This window comes from Hakea prostrata, chromosome 1 (assembly GCF_041222555.1).
Source record: "Hakea prostrata isolate BN-2017 chromosome 1, UWA_Hpros_2, whole genome shotgun sequence".
NCBI classification, from domain to species: domain Eukaryota; kingdom Viridiplantae; phylum Streptophyta; class Magnoliopsida; order Proteales; family Proteaceae; genus Hakea; species Hakea prostrata.
This window is the reverse complement of record NC_142600.1, coordinates 16,407,397-16,427,895: the sequence shown is the minus strand read 5'-3', so window position 1 is coordinate 16,427,895 and position 20,499 is coordinate 16,407,397. Positions and strand designations below refer to the sequence as shown.

General features: G+C 38.2%; 1 protein-coding gene across 1 annotated transcript in view; it reads right to left on the bottom strand.

Annotated features, from left to right (window-relative positions):
- The window catches only part of LOC149027876 (putative apyrase 6), a 40,280-nt gene extending 21,159 nt beyond the window's left edge, over window positions 1-19,121 (bottom strand). The window contains exons 1-4 of the mRNA XM_089166732.1: window positions 18,216-19,121; window positions 13,078-13,190; window positions 5,169-5,276; window positions 4,136-4,190 (exon numbers count right to left, since the gene is read on the bottom strand). Of these exons, the coding sequence (XP_089022858.1) occupies window positions 4,136-4,190; window positions 5,169-5,276; window positions 13,078-13,190; window positions 18,216-18,843 (904 nt within the window). The 5' untranslated portion in view covers window positions 18,844-19,121. The remainder of the gene's footprint in view (window positions 1-4,135; window positions 4,191-5,168; window positions 5,277-13,077; window positions 13,191-18,215) is intronic.
- Between the last annotated feature and the right edge of the window lie 1,378 nt (window positions 19,122-20,499).

Below are 20,499 nucleotides of genomic sequence, written 5' to 3'. Positions count from 1 at the left end.
TCGTATCCAATTTTCTAATTTCCAAATCCTAAAACCTTCTGGCTGAATGTTGTACACCTCCCCACAACCCTAAATTCCCATAAAACCCTAGCCACAAGATTTAGGCTTCCAAAACACCTTAACCGCAGGATCCTGGGAAGCCCTAATTTGTCCGGCTGATTCAATTGATTGTTCCTATAATTGGCCCTCAATTTTGAGGCTACATCACACATCCTCCCTAGAAGTATTCATCCTTTGAAGAGGTGTTGGAGTATAGTAGGAAAAAGTTTCGTGGAAGATGACATCCATGAAAACAAAGTACTTACAAGATGGAGGATGGCAGCAGCAGTAACCCTTCTGGGAGGAAAGTAGCCCACAAAGATGCATCTAATTCTTTGTGGATCAAACTTGCCAGGGCGGTGGTGATCATGAAATAGCAGACACAACTGAATACTTTTGGAGGTACTAAGGTTTCTTTCCAAATAGGACAACTCTAGGGGATTGGAAGTCAAGAATACGAGAGAGCATGCAGTCAATCGGATAGGCTGCAGTGAGAACCACATCACTCCATATTGAGACATGACATTACGTGCAAACATCAAAGCAGGAGCTTCCAACAAGTGCCTATATTTTTTTCCACTACGCACTCTGAGCTAGGACACAACTTATCTGATGGTGAATACCAGGATCTGCTAAGTATGCCTAATGTAACCGGGCAAGCCCACATAAAATCAATCGAGATTTGGAGCATAAAACAAACTCCAAAAAGGTGCACCAAGGACTAGCAAAATTCCATCCAGGGGTATTCTGGTCATCTTGACAAATTTTGGGTCCCATTGAGTCCAATGTGTTGTTTGGACCCTATATTTAATTTTATTTTATTTTTTTCTGCCTATTATTTTGCAAGATATTTGAGAGTCCTTGTTTAGGTTGGGATCCCACAATTTAATCTCCTTAGTTTTAGTACTTCATATCTAGTCTTAGAATTTGGATTGGAGTCCTTTAGAGTTAATTATAGAGTTTTTTTATGTCAATGTAGTTGAGTAGTCGTTGAGTTTGTTGGATAAGCCAATTCAAGCTCTAGTTGGTATCCTTCTCTATCTCTTATTTGTGGTTATAAATAAAGCCCTCCATCTATGTGATTTTCAAGGTGAATTGAACACAAATCTGAGTTTGGAGGAAATCCAGGTCGGAGTCTTCTTGGGAAGGCCATGACAGAATTTGAGGAGGGTTTTCTGCAATTAATTTTGTCCATCATCTTCTTCAAGTTGCAGCAGCCATTGAAGACCTTCTATTCAGAGATCATCCACAACAGACCCTTCCCTAATCAAGTACAAACCCAGCCCCCTTCCCAACCCTTAGCAACTCTCCCAAGCCCCAAAACCATAACCATAGTGCCCATATCATTTTTCTATTTTTCTAGAATTTTTCTGCAATTTTCGGACTTCTTCTTGGACCTAAAATTCAAGGTCAAATCTATGGCAATCTAACTGTTATATCTGTCCCAAACTTTAGGAACATCATTCCCCTAACTGTAGTGACCTACCCTCCCAATTTCAGCCCAATAGGACCAACCCAAACCCCAGTCTAAACCTAATCCTGGTTCCACTAAAACTCTCATGACTCCCAAACCCCTCAACAAAACCCTAAACTCTCTTAGGATTACCTTCTCTTACACCTCTACCTCCCCTCCAAACCCTAACCCTAGCTGAGAATCCTAAACTCATTAGGAGACCTAATTCTACTTGGAAAAATTTTGCAATTGCAGATTGTTCAAAACAGAATTCTTTCTTAAGATTTCAGACCTAATCCTATCCTAAACATACCCATAGACCTACCCACGTCTAGATCCAAGAGTTGGGAACCCAATCAGACCTAGCCCCAGGGTCCCTTGAGTGTTTTGAGTGCAATTTGGCCGCTGTCCTCTGAGATTTCAACCCAAAACAGCAAGTGTTTAGTCCCAAAAGTACTGCTGGTTCTATTTGAGAGGATCCTGAAGAACGGCCCAAAACCTGGGTTACATCAATTCCCTAAAACTTAAAAGTCATGCTCAAAATATTTTCTGCCATTGTCAATGTGAAGTGATCTGATCTTTCCATCGAATTGAGTTTGTATAGTATCCTGGAATACTTGGAAGGACTAGAAAATTTCACTCTGGTGTCGCATTAGATACACCCAAGTACAATTGCGACAATCAATCAAAGTTACAAACCACTGGTTACCTGAAATGAATTACGACCCCATAGATTAAAATGATCTAAATCAAAGGGATGATCACCTTTTTTAATTAGATGGAGAATACATAGAGTATGTTTGTTCAGCATATAACACACTTCACCACCGCCCCCCCCTCCAAAAAAAAAAAGAACTTTGTTACAATGTTTGACTAAATTGGGAAAAAAGGGTTTTGACTAGAGATGGAGTGTATCTGTGGTGTTGGTGAAGTTCCAGCAGTAAGAGTCGTACTGTCAAATAAGTAGAGACCATTTTGCAACTTACCATGTCCAATTGTCCACTTTGTAGCATTCTTTTTGTTTTGTTTTATGAACTTGTTTAAGAAGCTCAAAGACCTGAGCCTTATTTCCAACTTTCCAATAAGTCTTCTGTGTAGCAGTCCAAATACTGGCAGAAATCTCTAAAAGAAGGTATGATGTAATTCTGGTTTCATGGATCTAATCAGGATGCTATTACCAGGCAATCATGTGCAAGCAATCAATGCTGTGCTGATCCAGGAATTTTGGTTTTATAGTAGTTCCTGTGATATGTCCTAGTAGCCTTCTGTCATTGATAGTAATGTAGGCAAACCTTGACCACATTAAGTAATTTGAACCATCCAGAATTGTAAGACGAGAACCAAGAGTCTGGTAATCAGTCTTATCTGGGGTTTCAGTTGTAATAGATATAGGGTCTGAGGTTGTAGTTGATTCTAATGTAGTCGTCTTTTCTCCAAATGAAACATTACAAAACCTACTGAGCTATTTGGGTAACAATTTTAGGATATCAGCCCCCACTAAGTTACTTGGGTAACAATTAGGGTAGAACTACAACCAATTTAGGGTAGGTAACTTGGGCAAAAAGGACAAAATTCATGGACTATTACTAACTATGGCCCTAAAATGAAAATTGTAATGGGATAGCAACTGCTAGAGTATAGCAGGAAAAAATGTCAGGATCTGCAGCAGGGGTAGGTCTCCAAAGGGAATATTTCTAAATAAAGGGGCAAATCTCGAGGTATAACAGAGATCATGTTCTCCGCAGGTCTGAGGGGCAATTTATTCCATATTTCTTTGGGTCATAAGGGCTAAAGAGAGGACAACCATCATAAACTTCTCAGTTGCAGCCTCGAAACAGCAAGAAAAGGACTGCCACAAGGGTCTCCCAAGGAGAAAAAAGAGATCACAGCTTACCTGGTTTCATGCTATGGAGATATGGCTGATCTCCTTTTGATTTTTCAACCTCTTTTTGCATGATTGGATGAAGAAAGGAGCAGAACCAGCAAGCTGTGATGGACACCAGTTGTGATAGGAAGAAGAAAGCTGCAATTGAGATTGGAGAGGCTGCGAGAATGATAGTTAAGGCTGTAACTGAGTTGAAGGAGAAGAAACTTCATGCCCTTGCTTAACAGTAGAAGAGGGAATCAATCGTAAACCCTAGTGCTGATACCATGTAGAAAGCTAAGAAATATTGCACTTGCAAGACGATTTTGTTCACTCAATTTAGTAGGGTATTTATAGATTTACAATGCAAAGTTTAGAACTTACTTAGAGAGGGAATACAAGTACAAAACAGACTAGAAAATAAACAAAGAACTTAAAAGAGTTCTAAAAGGATAAGAAGAGGGGAGTTCTGATTTGAGTAGGACTCTCCCCAATTATTTGCACTAGCTTGAGGTTCAAGTCCCTCGCAACAAAGCCAAACCACCTGAAATTACTCATATAGAAAAATATATTAAAAAAAAACAAAAAGAGGGGGAAAAAGGCTGCTGCCTCTGATTCTAGAGTCCATCTGAGATTGTCAATACTAGCATCCCTAGAGGTCCATTTGAGTTTTACCTAATTGGCCTAGCAGATATTCACATGGCATGCAAGACTATTTCTGGGAGTTCCAATTACATATCAGAGTGTAAATAAGAATGACTAAATAACCCAGCACTTACATGATGCCAAAACTTTAGTATTATGCAGCTCAAGAAGCGATTCCCAAGCTCTATCCTACACCAAAATAAAGGTGAAAATCAATCTGTTAAGGATTTTGACTTATACACTAGAACCATACACAAAAGGATTTAGAAACCCAAAATTCATAGCAGGTTGTCACAAAACTGTCCAAGCACTATTAAAACACAAAAATAAAAAATAATGGAGCGACAGAATCATGGTTAATGCTTGGTTAACATTTCATTGAGCAGGCAGCCAATGTCGAGCATAAAACATCACAATCTTAAGTACATGCACAGAGATGGACAAGTTTGCACCCATCTGTCTTTGCATGTATTTTGACAAACAAAAGAGGTAAAAACATATTAAACATGGATGGAAGGGCATAATTTCCAACTAAGAAGATGGGTAAAGAATCTTCACCAGTAACTCAAAAAGTTCATCTCACATGCAGGATCCACTGGGAAGGGTTCCCCATTTTAGTACAAGAAAAGTGTCTATTATCAAACATCCCCCCCCCCCCCCCCAAAAAAAAAAAAAAAAAGGACGGCTAGAAGGCATTCAATATCAAACATAAACAAGTAAAGCATCATTTTCATTCATAAGAAAACTTTAATGCATGCAAAGAAGAAGTTTTTACTGCTTCCATCATATAATCATCCAATAAATATTTCACGACTGAGCCACATTCAAGTTCTCTCTGCAAAGGCTTTTTTTTTTTTGGGGGGGGTTGGGTGAATAAATAATTTATTACCCAAAGAGGAGAAAAAAAGGGGGAGGGGAGAATGTACTAAAAAATTATTACAATAACCCTAGAATCATAATAAACCGCCTTTAATTCAGTACTGATACCAGGTGAAGACCTAATCCTCCAAAAAGAATAAATTAATTGGCAAAAGAAAAAAGAACTAGAAGTTGTAGTCTTAAAACATAGTGGCTTCAAATATCATGGAGAGAGCTCATAAAACCAAAGCAAAATAAACTCAATGCTACAAATAGATAAATGGAAAAACAACTTTACATGGGAATCACCTGACCAAAGTGAAGCATACTTTGGCTATAGAGATTATAAGTAACTCCAGCAATTTTGAGCAGCTGAGAAAATTCGATTGGTGGTGGTTCCCTTGGAGCAAATGTAATCTGCGTATTAAAGTAATTGGGTAAAATTCTGATTCTACATCATCTCAATTAAATAGGAACTCAAGAAAAGTTAGCACAACATATAAATGCACCTCACTTTTTTAGATTTTGCACCTCACTCAATGAATGGACCATACAAATTTTACATCCATCTTGTGTTAATTAAATTTCCCCATTTCTGTAGCTACTATGAGTAGATATGGAAATACACCTTGTCATACTATTAAATATCATTTTATTTGATAGATCATAGATTTTACAAATGGACCGTTTTTCTATGACTTTTTTGATTCATCAGGTAAGCCCGATGGACTGAGAAAAATCATCCAAAAAAAACTGGTCAAAGTGGGGGTTTCTAGCAGGGTTTAGAGCCTTCTAAAAATTAACTTCAGATCTGAATTCTGTTGTACTATGAATTACAGATTTGAAATTTGAAATTCCAGGATAGTTAGGGTTTCAGTTAGGGTTTGGGAAGGGTCTAGGGTTGGCTATCTAGCAGTTCAGGTCTGACTTTACTGCTGTTCTGCAATTCAGAAGTTATTTCAGAAAGTAGGGGCTGGAGTTTAGGTGTTTAAGATTTTCTGGAATTTCTCAAAATTCTGCAGATTCACTTGAAGAAGATGAAGTGCAGCAATTCTAAGAACCAGAAAATAGGGCTGCTTGGGGGAGACTAGCGTTAAGGACTTATACCTAGAGGCTTCTGCGATTCTAATGAGGGTAGAATCGATTTAAAAAGAGCAGGGGATTGGGGAATCCTAATGGGGTTGGGATTCGGAAGCCGTGGGGAAGCAGGAAGGGGGAGGGACTCAAGGGTTTGAGGAGGGGACTGGGATTGCAGGGGAGAAGTGAGTTGTGATGGGGGTGGGGGAGGTGGCCTAGGTTAGACAAGCAGGGAAAGGGCTGGGGAAGGTGGAGCAAGGCAGGGGAGGGGGTAGGAAGGCTTGCAGACAGAGTTGGGGGGCTGGGAACGGGGTGGGGCTCTTGGACTTACTTGAATACTTGCCGGAGTTGCTGATTGGATGCTTCTGAGTTTGAAGATTGAATTAGAAAGCTTCAAAGACATCCGCAGGGTCCCCCTCAAAGGAACCCTGTCACTCAAGCAATTCACAAACAATTTCTTTAATTCATCAAATCTGGAGATAACTTACATGAAGACGGTATTTATAGCCTGAAAAGAAGACTCTGAGACAAACTGGGGTCTCCTTACTGATAGGGTCCCATTACATATAGAACTGGACTCTTATCAACCCTTAAGAAAAGGAAACAAATTACTATGAAATTTCAACCCTTAGATTGGAATCTCACTAACATACTTTAAGCTATCTTTTAAGCACATGCTAATTAGACAACTCAACACTGAAGCAAACAACCCAACTCAAAATAAAATACTCAAAACAAATCCTAACCAGACTCAAATTGAAAATTCTGAAATAAATTCTAAATTAAATGCAGGACTAAATTAAGAGCTAAAATGCTCAAAATACCCTCTGAAGGGTTCAGCCACTTTATGAAGGCTTCTTAGATCCTTCCTGGGGGGCCCACCTAGGGTTTCGGACAGGGGGTCCCTGCTTTCACATCAACTGGAGCCATCAGAGATTGCTGACCATCTCTCACTTTATCTTTCCAACTATCTCCTCCAATCCAAGTAAAGACTGCTGAACTTGTTTCTACCCTAGGAATTCTGGTTTCCCACTTCCCTTAATTCTGTCTGTGTTACTAACATTTTATTCTGTTGGTAATAATTGTACTTGGTCTTGCTTTGATTTCTGAAGGAATTTTAACATTTGATTTTAGTTCTATTTCTTAAATTTCTCATTCGGTTTCTAATTCCTATTAATATTTCAGGTTTGGTATTCGTTTCTAAATCCTTTTTCAACTAGTTTAAAATTCGGGGTTTCTAAATCTGAGTATTCTGAAAGTTAGAAACTGTTTCTGGGACTGATGAATATCGCTTCCTTGAATTCTGCATTGAAACCCTAATGTACTGCTATCCTGCAGTTCTAAACCTAACCAGTGGATTACTTTCTTAAACATTCATTGTCGTGGGCCCCATTTCATCCTGTTAAATACCACTTCCACCTGAATTTGCAGGTTATCTGGCATCAAGAAATCACATCTTTGCTCTTTTCTTATTTATCGAATATAATTTATATCCTTATCCCCATTTCTATTAATTTTTCTGGTTGCTGTTTGGGCTTTCTCAATAGCATAATGATGTCTCCTCAGTCATCACTCCCTGAATTTTTTAATTTCAGGTTTGCTGGATTTTGAAACTTTTCTGGGGCTTCCCTATCCAGGGCTGTAATGCATGAGCTTTGTGTATAAAATTGTGACTTCGATTCTGACCACAAAAATCACAAGATTCATTGTGCTTTCCAAATACAATCCTGGAATTAGAGAATTGAGCAAGAATTCCTGATTCTAGGATTGGCCAAAATCTGGCAATTAGAACCTAGCCCATAAGTCAACTCATACATGACCCCTAATACCATAATTACAACAAAAAGATGTCCAGATCAAAAGAGCTTAAGAACTCAGTACAGAAAGGATGTAATGGGAGTTGTAAGTGAATTGCTACATACTGATGCAGATTCATCACTGGACTAGAAGTTTCCATATAGGGCTAGAATCAGCCCACATGGAGTGGTCTTATAGGCTAAGTCTCTGCCCAAGTCCAGTCCACATATAACAGGAATTTGGGGAGAAGTCTTAAAGTCAACAAAAGGGGCTATAGTGTGAAAATGAGAGACTCCATCGCAAAGGAGCTTTCCTTTGTCAAGAGTTGGGTAGTAGTCGAGTCAATTTAGGTTTGAGTTAATACTCTTATTAGTGGGTGTTAGCTGGTGGTTGAGTTGATGTATTTAGTCTCTATGCCTTTAGAATGACTATATAGAGGGACTTATGTAAGAGGATTGATCACCTAACTCATGAATTGAATCAATATTTGCTTTTACAAGTCATTCTTGACGTAGGTCACCAGACCTACCCCAAAAGGAGTCCCAAAACCCAAAGGAAGTCCTAGGCTTGCTGCCCAGCAGTAGAAACACAGTTCAATATAAGGGGTTGTTTGGTAATTTTGGCAGTCCTACTCAAGTGGTCAAGACCAGCTGAGCATATTTGTAATTAGAAGTTAATTAGCAGTTCAATTCTGTTTTAAATTAACATTTCAGTCTAAGTTGAGATAAGGAGTCCTTAAGATTAGAAATAGAAGTCCTATTTGAATCTAATTGGATGTTGAGTACTGTTAGGAGTCATTGTTAAGGCTATAAATAGATGGCCTGTGCTTGTAACAAAACACAGATTTGAGAATACAATTAATAAAAGGCTCGTTGCAGCATAAGATCAAGGTGTAGTAGCTTCTCATCAATGGAAAGGGATTTCTAGGTGTCGAGCAAGCACTTTAGGGTTTCAAGTTGGGTTTTCTCCTTTGGTAGAGCTTTTGCTCTGTCTATGTCAGTTCATCTCCATCCTAGCCACTACACTTTGTTACAGTTAAATAACAAGCTTTTGTTCCACTCATGTTCCCCCTAAATTAAACTGTTGTTTCACTTTCATCATCCCCTACCCATTTGGCCCTCCCTTCTTCCCCATAGCCCTAGTACTCATGTCTCTTAAACCCTCCATTAGAATTCCCTTCCTTGTAGATCCACAACCCCCTGTTCACTTCCTTAAAACCCTAAAACTTCAATGCCCTAAATTACAAAACCCTAAACCTAAAATCCTAATTCTGAACTGAGAAGAATAAAGATTCAGATCTTCTAAGACCTATAACCCTAAATCAGCCCCCATAAAACCCTAAACAGCACTTGAATCAATTGCTGAAAGTTTTTTTATACTAATTTCTCAGCTGATCATCTACATGTCTTAGTTTTTTAGTCTTCATCCTACTGAGGCCACGTCAATTCTTCTCTATGGAGAAACCTTTTGTTTCATCAAGGTAGGTTGTCCTACCGATTCACCACGCTGTGTTGAAGCCCAGGTATCAATTTGTTGTCCTTATTGTTCTCTCACTTCCCACATGTTGTTCTTTTACCTTCTTCATCTATTAACAAGTTACTTTAGCTATTAATCTTCTGTTTGGCTACTAATTAGATTTGCCCATCTGCTTTATATCAGATTTTTATATCTTTCTCATTTCATTTCAGTATTCCACAATTAGCTCAATTCTTATCTACAGCTCCACCCCAACTGATAAGTTCATTTCATGCATACTATTTTGGATAATTAATTGGCTACATTTGCATGTGTTCACAATCGTTTTATATCAATTTACCCTAATATTGCATGAAAATTAATATCTCACACCCTTACCTTTTAATTTCTGTAATTTTGGTAATTTCATATATTTCCTAACAAATTCCAATTAAGATTGATTACTTGTGCCTGAAGGAAATCACCAACCAAATCCTGCAGAAGCATTATAGATATCTGAAGAAAATTTGGCCAAGATTTTATTGCACTCAAAAAATGAAAGTTTGTGCACGAAATTGGGATGCCACCTTTAGAGAGTGGGACTCTCTAGAAGACTTCCCAAATAGAAATGCAAGAAGGAGGGCAATCTAAAGGCTTCAGGGTCTTTATTTCTTTTTTTGTCAGATTGTAATTAGAAAGTGGGTTTGTTTATGAGTTACATTGGATTCTAGTTTAGGAAAGTTCTAGAATGTATTAGATTGTGTCAAAGAGACCTACCAATCTAGGTGAGCAATCTATAAAAGAGGAAGAGAACACCATAAGAAACTTTTTTTGGCTGGGAGACCTTAGAGGACGATTTTGGAGAGAGAAGGTCTAGAGGAGTTGATGCAGAGGACAATTTTGGAGAGAGGTTGCTGCTGGAGTTCTCTTCTTCTTCAACCCTACAGTGGTGTTTACCTTACTTTCTTCTTCTTCTTCTTCTTCTTCTTCTTCTTCCTCTATAATGTTCTAAATTTCTGTTGCTAGGGTTAGATGGATCCTTACATGAGATAGTTTTTTATTTTATTATTCTTTCATATAATTCAATCCTCCCTCTTGTTTTCTTCAATTTTATTCTTAATGTCTGAATGTTTGGCCAATATTCATGAATTTCGTGGTGTGTTTTAATTCATGTAACAATGAGGAATGCATGCTAGACCTAGGATTGAAGAATAGGTGATGTAAGAGAAACCCTAGAAACTAGGGGACCTACAAAGTGGGCTACTAGACTCTTAGAATTAAACACCTATTATTGACAGATAGTAAAGAAAGGAATTTGAAGCACTTGAAATCTGATTAATCATGCATGTAAGAGAGCTAAAGTAGAGAAATAAACACAATAAGTCTTACTGGTAAGCACAACTAAACAAGAATCAATAGGGAAACAAGGGGATGGGGATCTTGGCACCAAAACACTAAATTGAATGCAAGGGTATTAAGAAACTTAAAGAAAAATAGAGCTGTCCTAGTCAATATCAGATTTCTAACAAGGAATTCAACAACTAACAATGTAAAAGGAGTCTTGGGAAGTTTTTGTTTTAAACAAAACTACTGTCAAAGAATAAATGAGAAATATTTTGGAAGATAAAATGTTACCTGTTAATCCTGGCTGCAAAACAGGGATTAGAAAGCATCTAGGAACAGAAATAAGAGAAAGAAAAAATATTTTGAAGTAGTGGGGAATCCTAGGAAAGGAGAAAATAATATTTTGAAGTAATGGCGTATCCTAGGAAAGAGAGTAGGTGATAAGAGAGGGAGAGAAAGAAAATAAACAAAGAGAAGGGAAAGGAGACTAACAAAAGACAACTAGACTAACAAAGAAGGAAGAAAAGAAAAGAAGGTTTTTTTTATTCTGCCAGAAAAACAAAACCATGGGGTTTGGGGAAGAAGAAGAAGAAGATTTCCAGGAAAGAAACTAGGTCTTTTTTGAGAAAAAAAAAAAAAAAAAAAAAAGAGAGTAGATCTTTGTAGAGGAGAGCAAGGGGAAGTTTTCTAGTGGGAAACAAGGGTGAAAGGAGGAGAGAAAGCTTACCTGGAGAGAGGGGGAAGAACTAGTACCGCTAGGGAGAGAGAGAGAGAGAGAGAGAGAGAGAGAGCATGAGCTTCTTTTGTAATTCTTTTTTTCATTGATTGATTGCCAAAAACAAATTTGATACAAGGTTTAAATAATAAAAAAAATTGATTCCTCACAACCCTACATGTTTAAGTCCTAAAATAACCCCAACTTAAGTTGTAAATATCTCAAACTCAAAATAACTCAAAATTGGGCCAAAATAGACTCTAGGCTCAGCCCATAAAGACTCAAACATGAGATTAAAATATTTCAATAGTAAACTACTACCCATGGGGGAGACCCAACCCACCTCAAGACTAAGGACAAATCACATCTCGCCAAACTGCTCGCCGACTCTCAATTTTGCCTTTTTGAGATTTTGGCTGAATTTTCACTTACAACTACTCTTAGCACATCTACAACAAGGAAGATCAATCATTCTCTACTTGTCTTAGAATTTATGATTTAATGACTTATATAGAACTCAATCGTTGTATAATTATTTTATTCTTGAAAATTAAGATTGTGATACTCATATGGATGGAATTTGATAACATTTAAGTTAGTTTTTGATATACTTGATTTTCATTTATATGCTTTAAAGGTTCTATATTACATGTTGTATAACATTGCATTCCCTAATCCTACTACATTTCGGCTTCACACTATGAGTAGACTTAGAAATCATACATAGGGTTGTTTCTACATCCATGGCCCTCAAGCTCAATTGGGACCCTAAAGGGGGGTGGACCCGGGGGGCCGTTGGAAATTGTATATCTCGGGGGGGAGGAGGGGGGGGGGGGGGGGCCCCCCCCCCGAATCACATCTAATGTGTAATAGGTTAGGTTGTTTGTTCGACTTTCTTTGTGGATTTCTTGCATTCAATGCAACATGTTAAATTGATCTCCTATGCGTAATTGTTTGGGGGGGGGGGGGTTTGATATGTTAGGGATCCTCATGCATAACAAACGAGGTAATCTAATTTAGGGAATTTTGTTGGCAAGGGTGGAGATTAAATTGGTTGTATGAGAAAGGGGGGAATAGATCAATAAACTATATCATGTTTGGTGAAATCGAATCCCTAGTGATTTCATTAGCGATTTCGTTATTTCCTTCACATTTTGTTAGTTTTAATTAATAGCTTAATTAATCCTTGATAATTTGTTCGACTAGATATTTAAAGGTGTTTTTGAAGTTAGTACGTGATTTTGATTCTTTTTGATCCTTATGTGAACGACAACCCTCTTACTTCTATATTACATGGGCGACCTCGTGCAATTGCGAGTACGAACGCAACACCTACTTTGAATTATAACTCCATCCCTGTTCTCATACTATTATTCTAGAGTTATCATTATGATATGACTCTAGGTTTCAGTTTTGTTTCACATCTGATACTACAATATAGTTAACCTTCAAATCTGGAATTCATTCTCTGTGAAAAGATCTTGATTGGCTACTGTTTCAATTACTCAAATACAATACTACAAAACATCATCTCTCCTTGAAAATGTTCAAAGCAGTAACTTTAGAATGGCTTCAATTGTCAAATGAGTGATGTAAAATTTTTCAACTTACACTCATTTCTTAGGTTTCCTCATTCACTTATTCATTTTTTTATTAATAAATAGAAACCAAAAAAGAATGAGTTCACCAACACTTAATAATCAAACCCCGTGTGTAATTCAAAACCCCTTCACATCATTAAGAACAAATGATGAAATGAAAAGCCTCAAATAAATACTTAAAGGAGAATAAAACAAACTATAGAGCTAGACACTATAGAATGAATAAAACCTGAACAGAAGCTGAACCAAGTTCAATTATTCCTGTGGTTTTCTGAGGATCATCTCCCAAGGTTCCAAGAGCATAGTTTGCAGCCACCCAAGCATAAAGACCTTCTTCCTGACCTGAAACAATATTCTGTCAGAAATGTCAAGTGGATTGCCCAGTGCTCAAATGTTCCCATTAAGTGCACCATTGGAACTCAATTTCAGTTGTTAATGATAATCAAATCAGTTAACAAATCAAAAGACATGTTAAAGAAAAGAAGAAAACAAAAATGAATCAGTGAAATTACTTCACCCTAGTACAAAAGCAGTGCCACTAGCATATGAACCAACAGCTTTGAGGGCTCCAAACCAATATAGTGTGAAGAATAGCCCATGTCAAAGTTAGAGAACTCACAAGATATCTCGGTTTTTAGAGAAAACAAGACAATATGCAATGGGAACGTAAACCTACCCTAACTCAGTTTATTCAAGATCTCGACTCAAACCAACTTGACACCCAAAAGGACCCATAACTCAATCAAGATGATGTCTCAAACCAACTCGATCCAGTTTAACCCCTTTTGCAGTTGAAAGCTGAATTTTTCAAGATTTTGTTGACTTCTGCAAGAACTTTCAGTTGTACCTGCAGATGATTTCTATTGATATACTATAAATCTAGCATACTTTCAAAAACACCCCGGAGAAGGTAATCATTTTCTCCCACATCCAATTTTCAACCACTGGTTCAACAGATTCACTGACCAACTACCTCAGATTCCAAATACTCACCTATTCAAGAACCAAGCACTAATAGTACTGACTCCATGATGTCAATATTCTCAATCATGGTATGAAAAATCGCCAATATATCTGCGAAACTTGGCGAAATATCAACATGTCGGTAAGTGGCGACACGAAACAGGGGACAGATATTGATTTTTCAAAATGACACTATTGTTCAGCATGGCATCACTTTCTGATTCAGTTGATAGAACTTACTTCCATTCACATGGTTCAACCAGAAATTTCCAGCAAGAGATCCTCATGCCCAGGTCCTCAGCAAACAGCACTTGGCTGAAGGACAGTCAACCAGAAGATGCTTAAGAGGTTTAAGTACTTCAGCTGTACCCAGGTTGACAGCTCCACCAGAGTTGGTTTAAATTAGAAATCTTCCGGAAGAGAAAGTATCTGCAGCAGAAAAGTTCGGACTAAGGTCGCATAAAAGAATCAAATTTAATTTTCAGGTCTGGGACTAAGGAGAACAAACACAAGAAAGCTTGACGGACAGTGACTGGCCTGCAACTTTTGCTGAACCCAGAACAGGGGCTATATGAACCAAAATAATAGAAAAGAAGAAGAAGGTTAAAAGGGAAGATAGAGATGGAAAGGAGAAGAAACAAAGAAGACCAAGGGAGAAACATAGAGGAAGAAATGAAAGAGCGAGAGAGCAGAAGAGCAAACAACCACAGCCAAAGGGTGTCCAAGTAGAACCAGAACTGACCCTTCACGATCAAGCCAAACTGGACCATGAAAATAACTTAGTTCACTTCCATAAGATCTCTTCCATGTCATTTTGATTTGCACCAGAAAATTGACAGTTCTAAGCAGATAGGAACCGTAAAACCAGACTGAATAGAATCCTGAGATACCAGAACACATAAAGTCAATTTTATACACATTAGTGTTCAAACAAATGTTGGTTTATGGTTCAAAGAGGCTGTAGTTCTAAGGTGGCTTTTTGTGACATCTGCATCACTGCATGCACAGTAAGAAGAATCTGCAACACATACTGAGAAGGTAAGGTTTAGTTATTCTGAACCTATCTGTTAATGCTCTCAAATCAGGTGTAGAATGGATTGAATTAAAGATTACAAAGGTGAAACCAAATGTGAACTGGAATTAAGAACATTACAAATCAGAATAGCTGAATAGTACAACAGTTTCCAAAACTGACACCACAAACCAGGTGTTAGCCTAATAACCAAATAGAAAACAGTGAAACCAGACCAAATGCCAAGGGAGTCTGAGTTTGGTTGACTCCTATAGGGGTTCAGCTTTCATTTTCACCTTGTGAATATGTAACCAAACTGGACAGTCACACAAACTTCTCAAATTAATTCATTCCATAAACTCTTAAGTAGGAAATTATGAAAAACTCAACCTGGGAAACCAAATACCACATGTAGCTAAATTATGAAAATAAGAAGACTTAATGTCATCCTAATAGAGAAAACAAATAACCAATTACCCTACCACACCCAAATCCATGGTTCTTGCTTGGGGATCTCAAACTCACCTGGATGTTCAGAAAAACTGCTGCATCAATCCCCACCCCCTCGTTGTTCGGAAAAACTCACCTGGAATTTGGTAGGATGGTAGGAAAAAAGCAAAGCACAAAGGAATCCAATACACAAAGCATTGGGGTGGCATCCATGGTGAGAAAATTTGGGGGAAAAGCAAATTCAAGATGCCAAATGGATTTCACTCCACTGACTTCGATTATCACTTAATCCACAATTTCTTGTCTTCTGTTTTTGTCATCAGTATTTCTTGTTAAAGCCGGGTGTTGCCTCATGCAAACTTATCATCCTTAGCCAAAATTGACATATGGAGAAGTCAGACTGGTCCAAAAGTTAAAAACTATTAACAGGTAATAATACGGACAACAAGTCCACAGAATTTGGGATCCAGCAGACACTTCATATGTGGCAGAAACCCTGTTGGTGAAGGAGTTACTTTTGACACTCTTGGTGTAACATAACTATTACTCGAATAATAAACAAAGAAGTACACCATCACCTAGAATAAACATTAGACCTATCCCAGGCCCTGGTCCTAGTCCTACTAAGTCCTATAGCAAAACATAAAACTTCTACCCCAAGTTCCCACTGCATTGCCTGTTTAGTCAGTTTATGATATAATAATGTAGTATCCTCTACAAATTGGTTAGGCAAGGTAATGGTATTTCTTACCCTTCTATTTGCAACCCCAGTAAGTATGATAAATGCATGCTATTAAACCTCATTTTGGAAGGCCATTTCAACCAGACAAAAATTTAAGAGGTACCAAAATTTTCTCGAAGACATTACATTTTTTCCCCCTCTGAGTTGACTGGATTGGCCATTTTGGGTGCAAAATGCCCAAATGACTGAAATAATTAAAATTTCGATGGAATAATGCATTTTTTAGACCAAATCTTTCAAGTGAGATGACCCAGAGTTTCCAAAATATTTTTTCTTTTTTTTTCATTTCAAAATACCATCTCAATTTATTCATACAGAAATTATCAAAAATTTTGAGATTTCATCATGTTTTTAAACAATGTATACATGTGAACTTACAACTGGGTAAGTATAAAGTCTCTTTGCTTTTTTCCTTCTTTTTTTTCAATAAAATATGAGGACCAATACTTTTTGAAAAAATAGAATAGCTGGTAACTCAAAAGGGAATGATCACCAGAAAAGTATGGGTGGACAAACCATGCCCATGCGTGGCACAGTTCTTTCCCTCATGTACAACAATCTAAGCACAGTTCTTTGCCTCATGTACAACAATCTAACTGTGCAGTTTTATAATTTTATTCAAACTACTGAGTTCTAAATGCTATTTTTCCAATCAACAACAGATTCAACTAGCATTCCTTATTTATATATGTAGTGATTCGGTTACTGAATCCCTTCCTCCCATATTTGGCAACTTTAGTGTTCATCAGTTCCTTAGATTTTATCCTGTTTCAGATTTCCGATTCAGATGGTTGCATCTTTTCCTTGTTTGTGAGTCCTTCAAGTCTCCAAAACTTAGACCCTGCAACTTTGGATATGCAGACTACTTCGAAATTTTTCTACTTTCTACAATTTACTTGGACCCAGTACCTGCGGTGTAATAAATTTTCTATGTCAGACCACTTTTTATACCACAGTTTATAACCTCCTAACCTCCCCTATTTAACTCCAAACAATTCCAATCAACCTCAGGATATTCTAGCCGACAGGGTGGCGAACTACCGTATCTTCTATTTCTGTTTTCTATAACAAAATAATTTATTGGTCCCAACTCCCAAGTAATATGTACCCAAGAAAGATAAGTTGTAGCAAAACTGCAATGCTGCAGACGTAACTCAACCCTGTCCTAGAATCTTCGCAAAGGAACAGGCCCAATGTATAAAATCTCTCTCCACACCCCATTTCTAGAATCTGTTGAGAAACTGGAAGATATTGATTGGTAAATGAACAAGGTTTCCACTGATTTCACAAAAATCTAGCTCTCCTGACAGGGTTTTGCGCCTTTGCCACGTTGCACTAAACCCATTTTATTCAAAGGTATCCACTAAATCAGCAACAGTAAGGCTGAATTTCCCTCCACTAGGGGAGTCCATGCCTGGGATGCATACATGGTCAAAACTTGTATAATTGCCTTTAACTCTCAGTGCATTGAATCCACAGCACCTATCCTACCAACTTTCTTCGATCCTAGAACGGAAACCTTGAACCCACCATAGTAGAAATTGTGGCACTTATTGGACTCCAAACCCACATAAACAGAGTCTTTAACTCCTCTTCCTGTTGGGGATACTACTTCGTTGTATAGATTGGTAGCCTGTCCCTGGACTTATGGTCATAATTCTATAGAGGGACAGTAAATCTTTCTGCTGACAGAACTCTATATCAATATTTTTTCAAATACCATGTGATTCTATGTTTAGCTAATAAATAACTACCCAACTCATGATGATCAGAGGCCTTTAACAAGTGCCATTTAAGAACAGGAACTTGACATGAGTTCTGAGTTCCAACGAAACAACTGAAATAACCATCAACTGAATCTAGCAAGAAAGTTTATGGGACTCCAATTGTTCTCACTCCTGGAAGCACGTGAAGCATAAAATTTATTTGCTAACAAGCTCGTAAGTCATGCCAAATTAGTGAACTCCATGAATGTGGTGCATTGGTGCGAAAGGTTACGAAAAAATTTTATTTGCTTCATACTGGTAAACCATCAAGGATTTTGTTAATTTTACTAGTTTGGTGTATCTCTAGAATTCATCCAGCAGCATGTCAGTTCATGATAGCATTTGGAATTCTTAAAATAATGAACAGAGCACTGGTGGTTTAATCAACCCCTCCCTCCCAACAAAAAAAAAAAAAAAAACCTCGAAATACACACCTGTCACCACAGTAGCCCACTCATCTCTGAATAGAAAACCAGATGATCTCAAAACCCGTCTGCAAGATTCCAAAATGGCCTTCTTTGCATCGAAGCTGATCTTTCCGAAGCTCCCTCTAGTCATCAACCGCACCTTGGTAAGCTTCCACTCCGACTTAGGGATCCTCGCCTTCGCAAACTCCAAGAGGCCGGAAATTGAAGTCCTAGCGCTTTCAGGACTGGCATCAAATTCCAAAAGCCCAGGTCGAACCTTGAAAGAATGCGAACCCTTCCCATCGAACCCAATAAACGGAATCCTCCCTTCGTTGAGAAACTCAAATACATGGATTCTTGATCCAGTGCTGCCAACAACGATGATGACTCCAAACCCTTTCGGTCTTGATTCAGTGAATTTCGAGGACTGATGCACTCCACGAGCGATCGAAAAAAGATAGAAGAGAAAAGGAACCATCAACAGAGCAGCGGCGAGAATCAACCATTTGTCACGGGACTGTAAACAAGCGATCAGCGGTGGTTTCGGATTGGGAGGTGCAAATGAAGAGAAAGAATGCATTCTAGGGTGGAGCTGAGTTCTGTGAGGAGGAATATAGGCGGGCGAAACTCTAGATTGGAGGTTCGAGTAATCCATGGCGACGCAAAGGATGAATAATAGTGGAAGAACATGAGGAAATCTGGAGCCTAAAATGCTCACAGATTTCTCAAAATTTTCGTTCTAAAACTGTAAAATCGAAAATTCAAACTCCTACAGTCTCTACAACTTCGAATCCTTTCACATTTCTTTCTGTCGAAATTTCCTCTCACTAAAGAAAGACTCAAAGACACCAACACTGGTTCTCTTTCTTTTAGTCTTTGCGAAGTATCAACCGCAGGTTGCCAAGTAGAGTTCTTTCAGGCGTCAGTCCAATAAAACTGCGACCGCGGCTTTACATTTCTACCCCTCATTTCTTTCATTTCTTCCTCGCGACATATTGAGATTTTGCATTAAACCCCCTCCCAAAAAAAAACTCAATATCAACTTATTACATCCACCAGTCTTGGTCACCTCCTACTACAAAAGAAAAAAAAAAAGAAAAAAGTGTAGGTCAGCCTCCTAGAATTAGAGGAGATTACAATGAGGTTAGCCCCTTCAACAGGGGATCCCAATAAGTGGTGCACCCCCACTTTTTTTCTGGTTAACCAAGTGATTTTATTCTAGGAGCAGAGCTTGAAGAAACCAGAAAGGATACAAAGATCTTTCAACCACGCCTGATGATTGGAGAAGCATAAGAGCACTAAAGTCGTACTCAAATCCAGCCGACATTGCCTTCCTAGCTAGGTTATCGGCAATTGAGTTTGCCAACCTAGGAACATGTTCAAAAACACATGACTCAAATCTACTCTTCAGAAACAGGATATCATCTAAAATGGGCCTAATTGTGATATGAGAGGACCACTGATCTTTAGAAATAGGGCTGATAACTACCATACAATCTGATTGAATTATAATCTTATCTAGCCCATGTTCAACATTGCTGGGGGGGGGGGGGGGCCCTCAGCTTTCACCAACTAAAGCTCTTCTAATGATCTATTTGCACATTGCCCTCCCCTTGCCTAATATGCCTTGTCTAAGTCCTTCCAGCAAGCTTCTGAAGATTTTCGGACATGGCAAATACCTGGGTCTTCCCCGGAAGTCCCTGCAAATAATTCCTAGACCTCCTTTAGATCTAAAATGGGCCTAATTGTGATATGTGCACCCCCGCTTTGCAACTACACAATAGTAGTGAAATCTACCAATAAATATTTAAAAAAATTAAGAAATATAATTTTAGTGGGGCCCACTTGAATCCCACCCCTATTGTGAAGTGTCAAGGGATTGAGCACATTATTATCCATGATGGGAAGCTGATTTGAACTCCACATCGATAACATGCTCCACCTAGAATGGATCCTAACCCACATCATCGAAACAATTCCTTGCTTGAGAAACAGACAACAAGTATTGATTCAAGCTCGTTGCATTCATACACAAATTATTATAATTTTTTTTGAAATTGGTAGCTTTAATTAGGACTGGAGACTACTACATACACAACAGAGAGCATCGCCCATGACCTCTTTACCAAGAGCTACCGATCGTTACTAAGGATGGTGAAGTATTGTAACTTTTGCTAAGATTGAATATTCGGAGGCTGTATGATGTTTTTGCAAAATGAGATTAACTCATGAGAATATCATGCGTTAGGCAGTGGTAATATGAGTCCGGATCCTCACCCGCATTCGGGAGCACACATGACTATAATTTTTC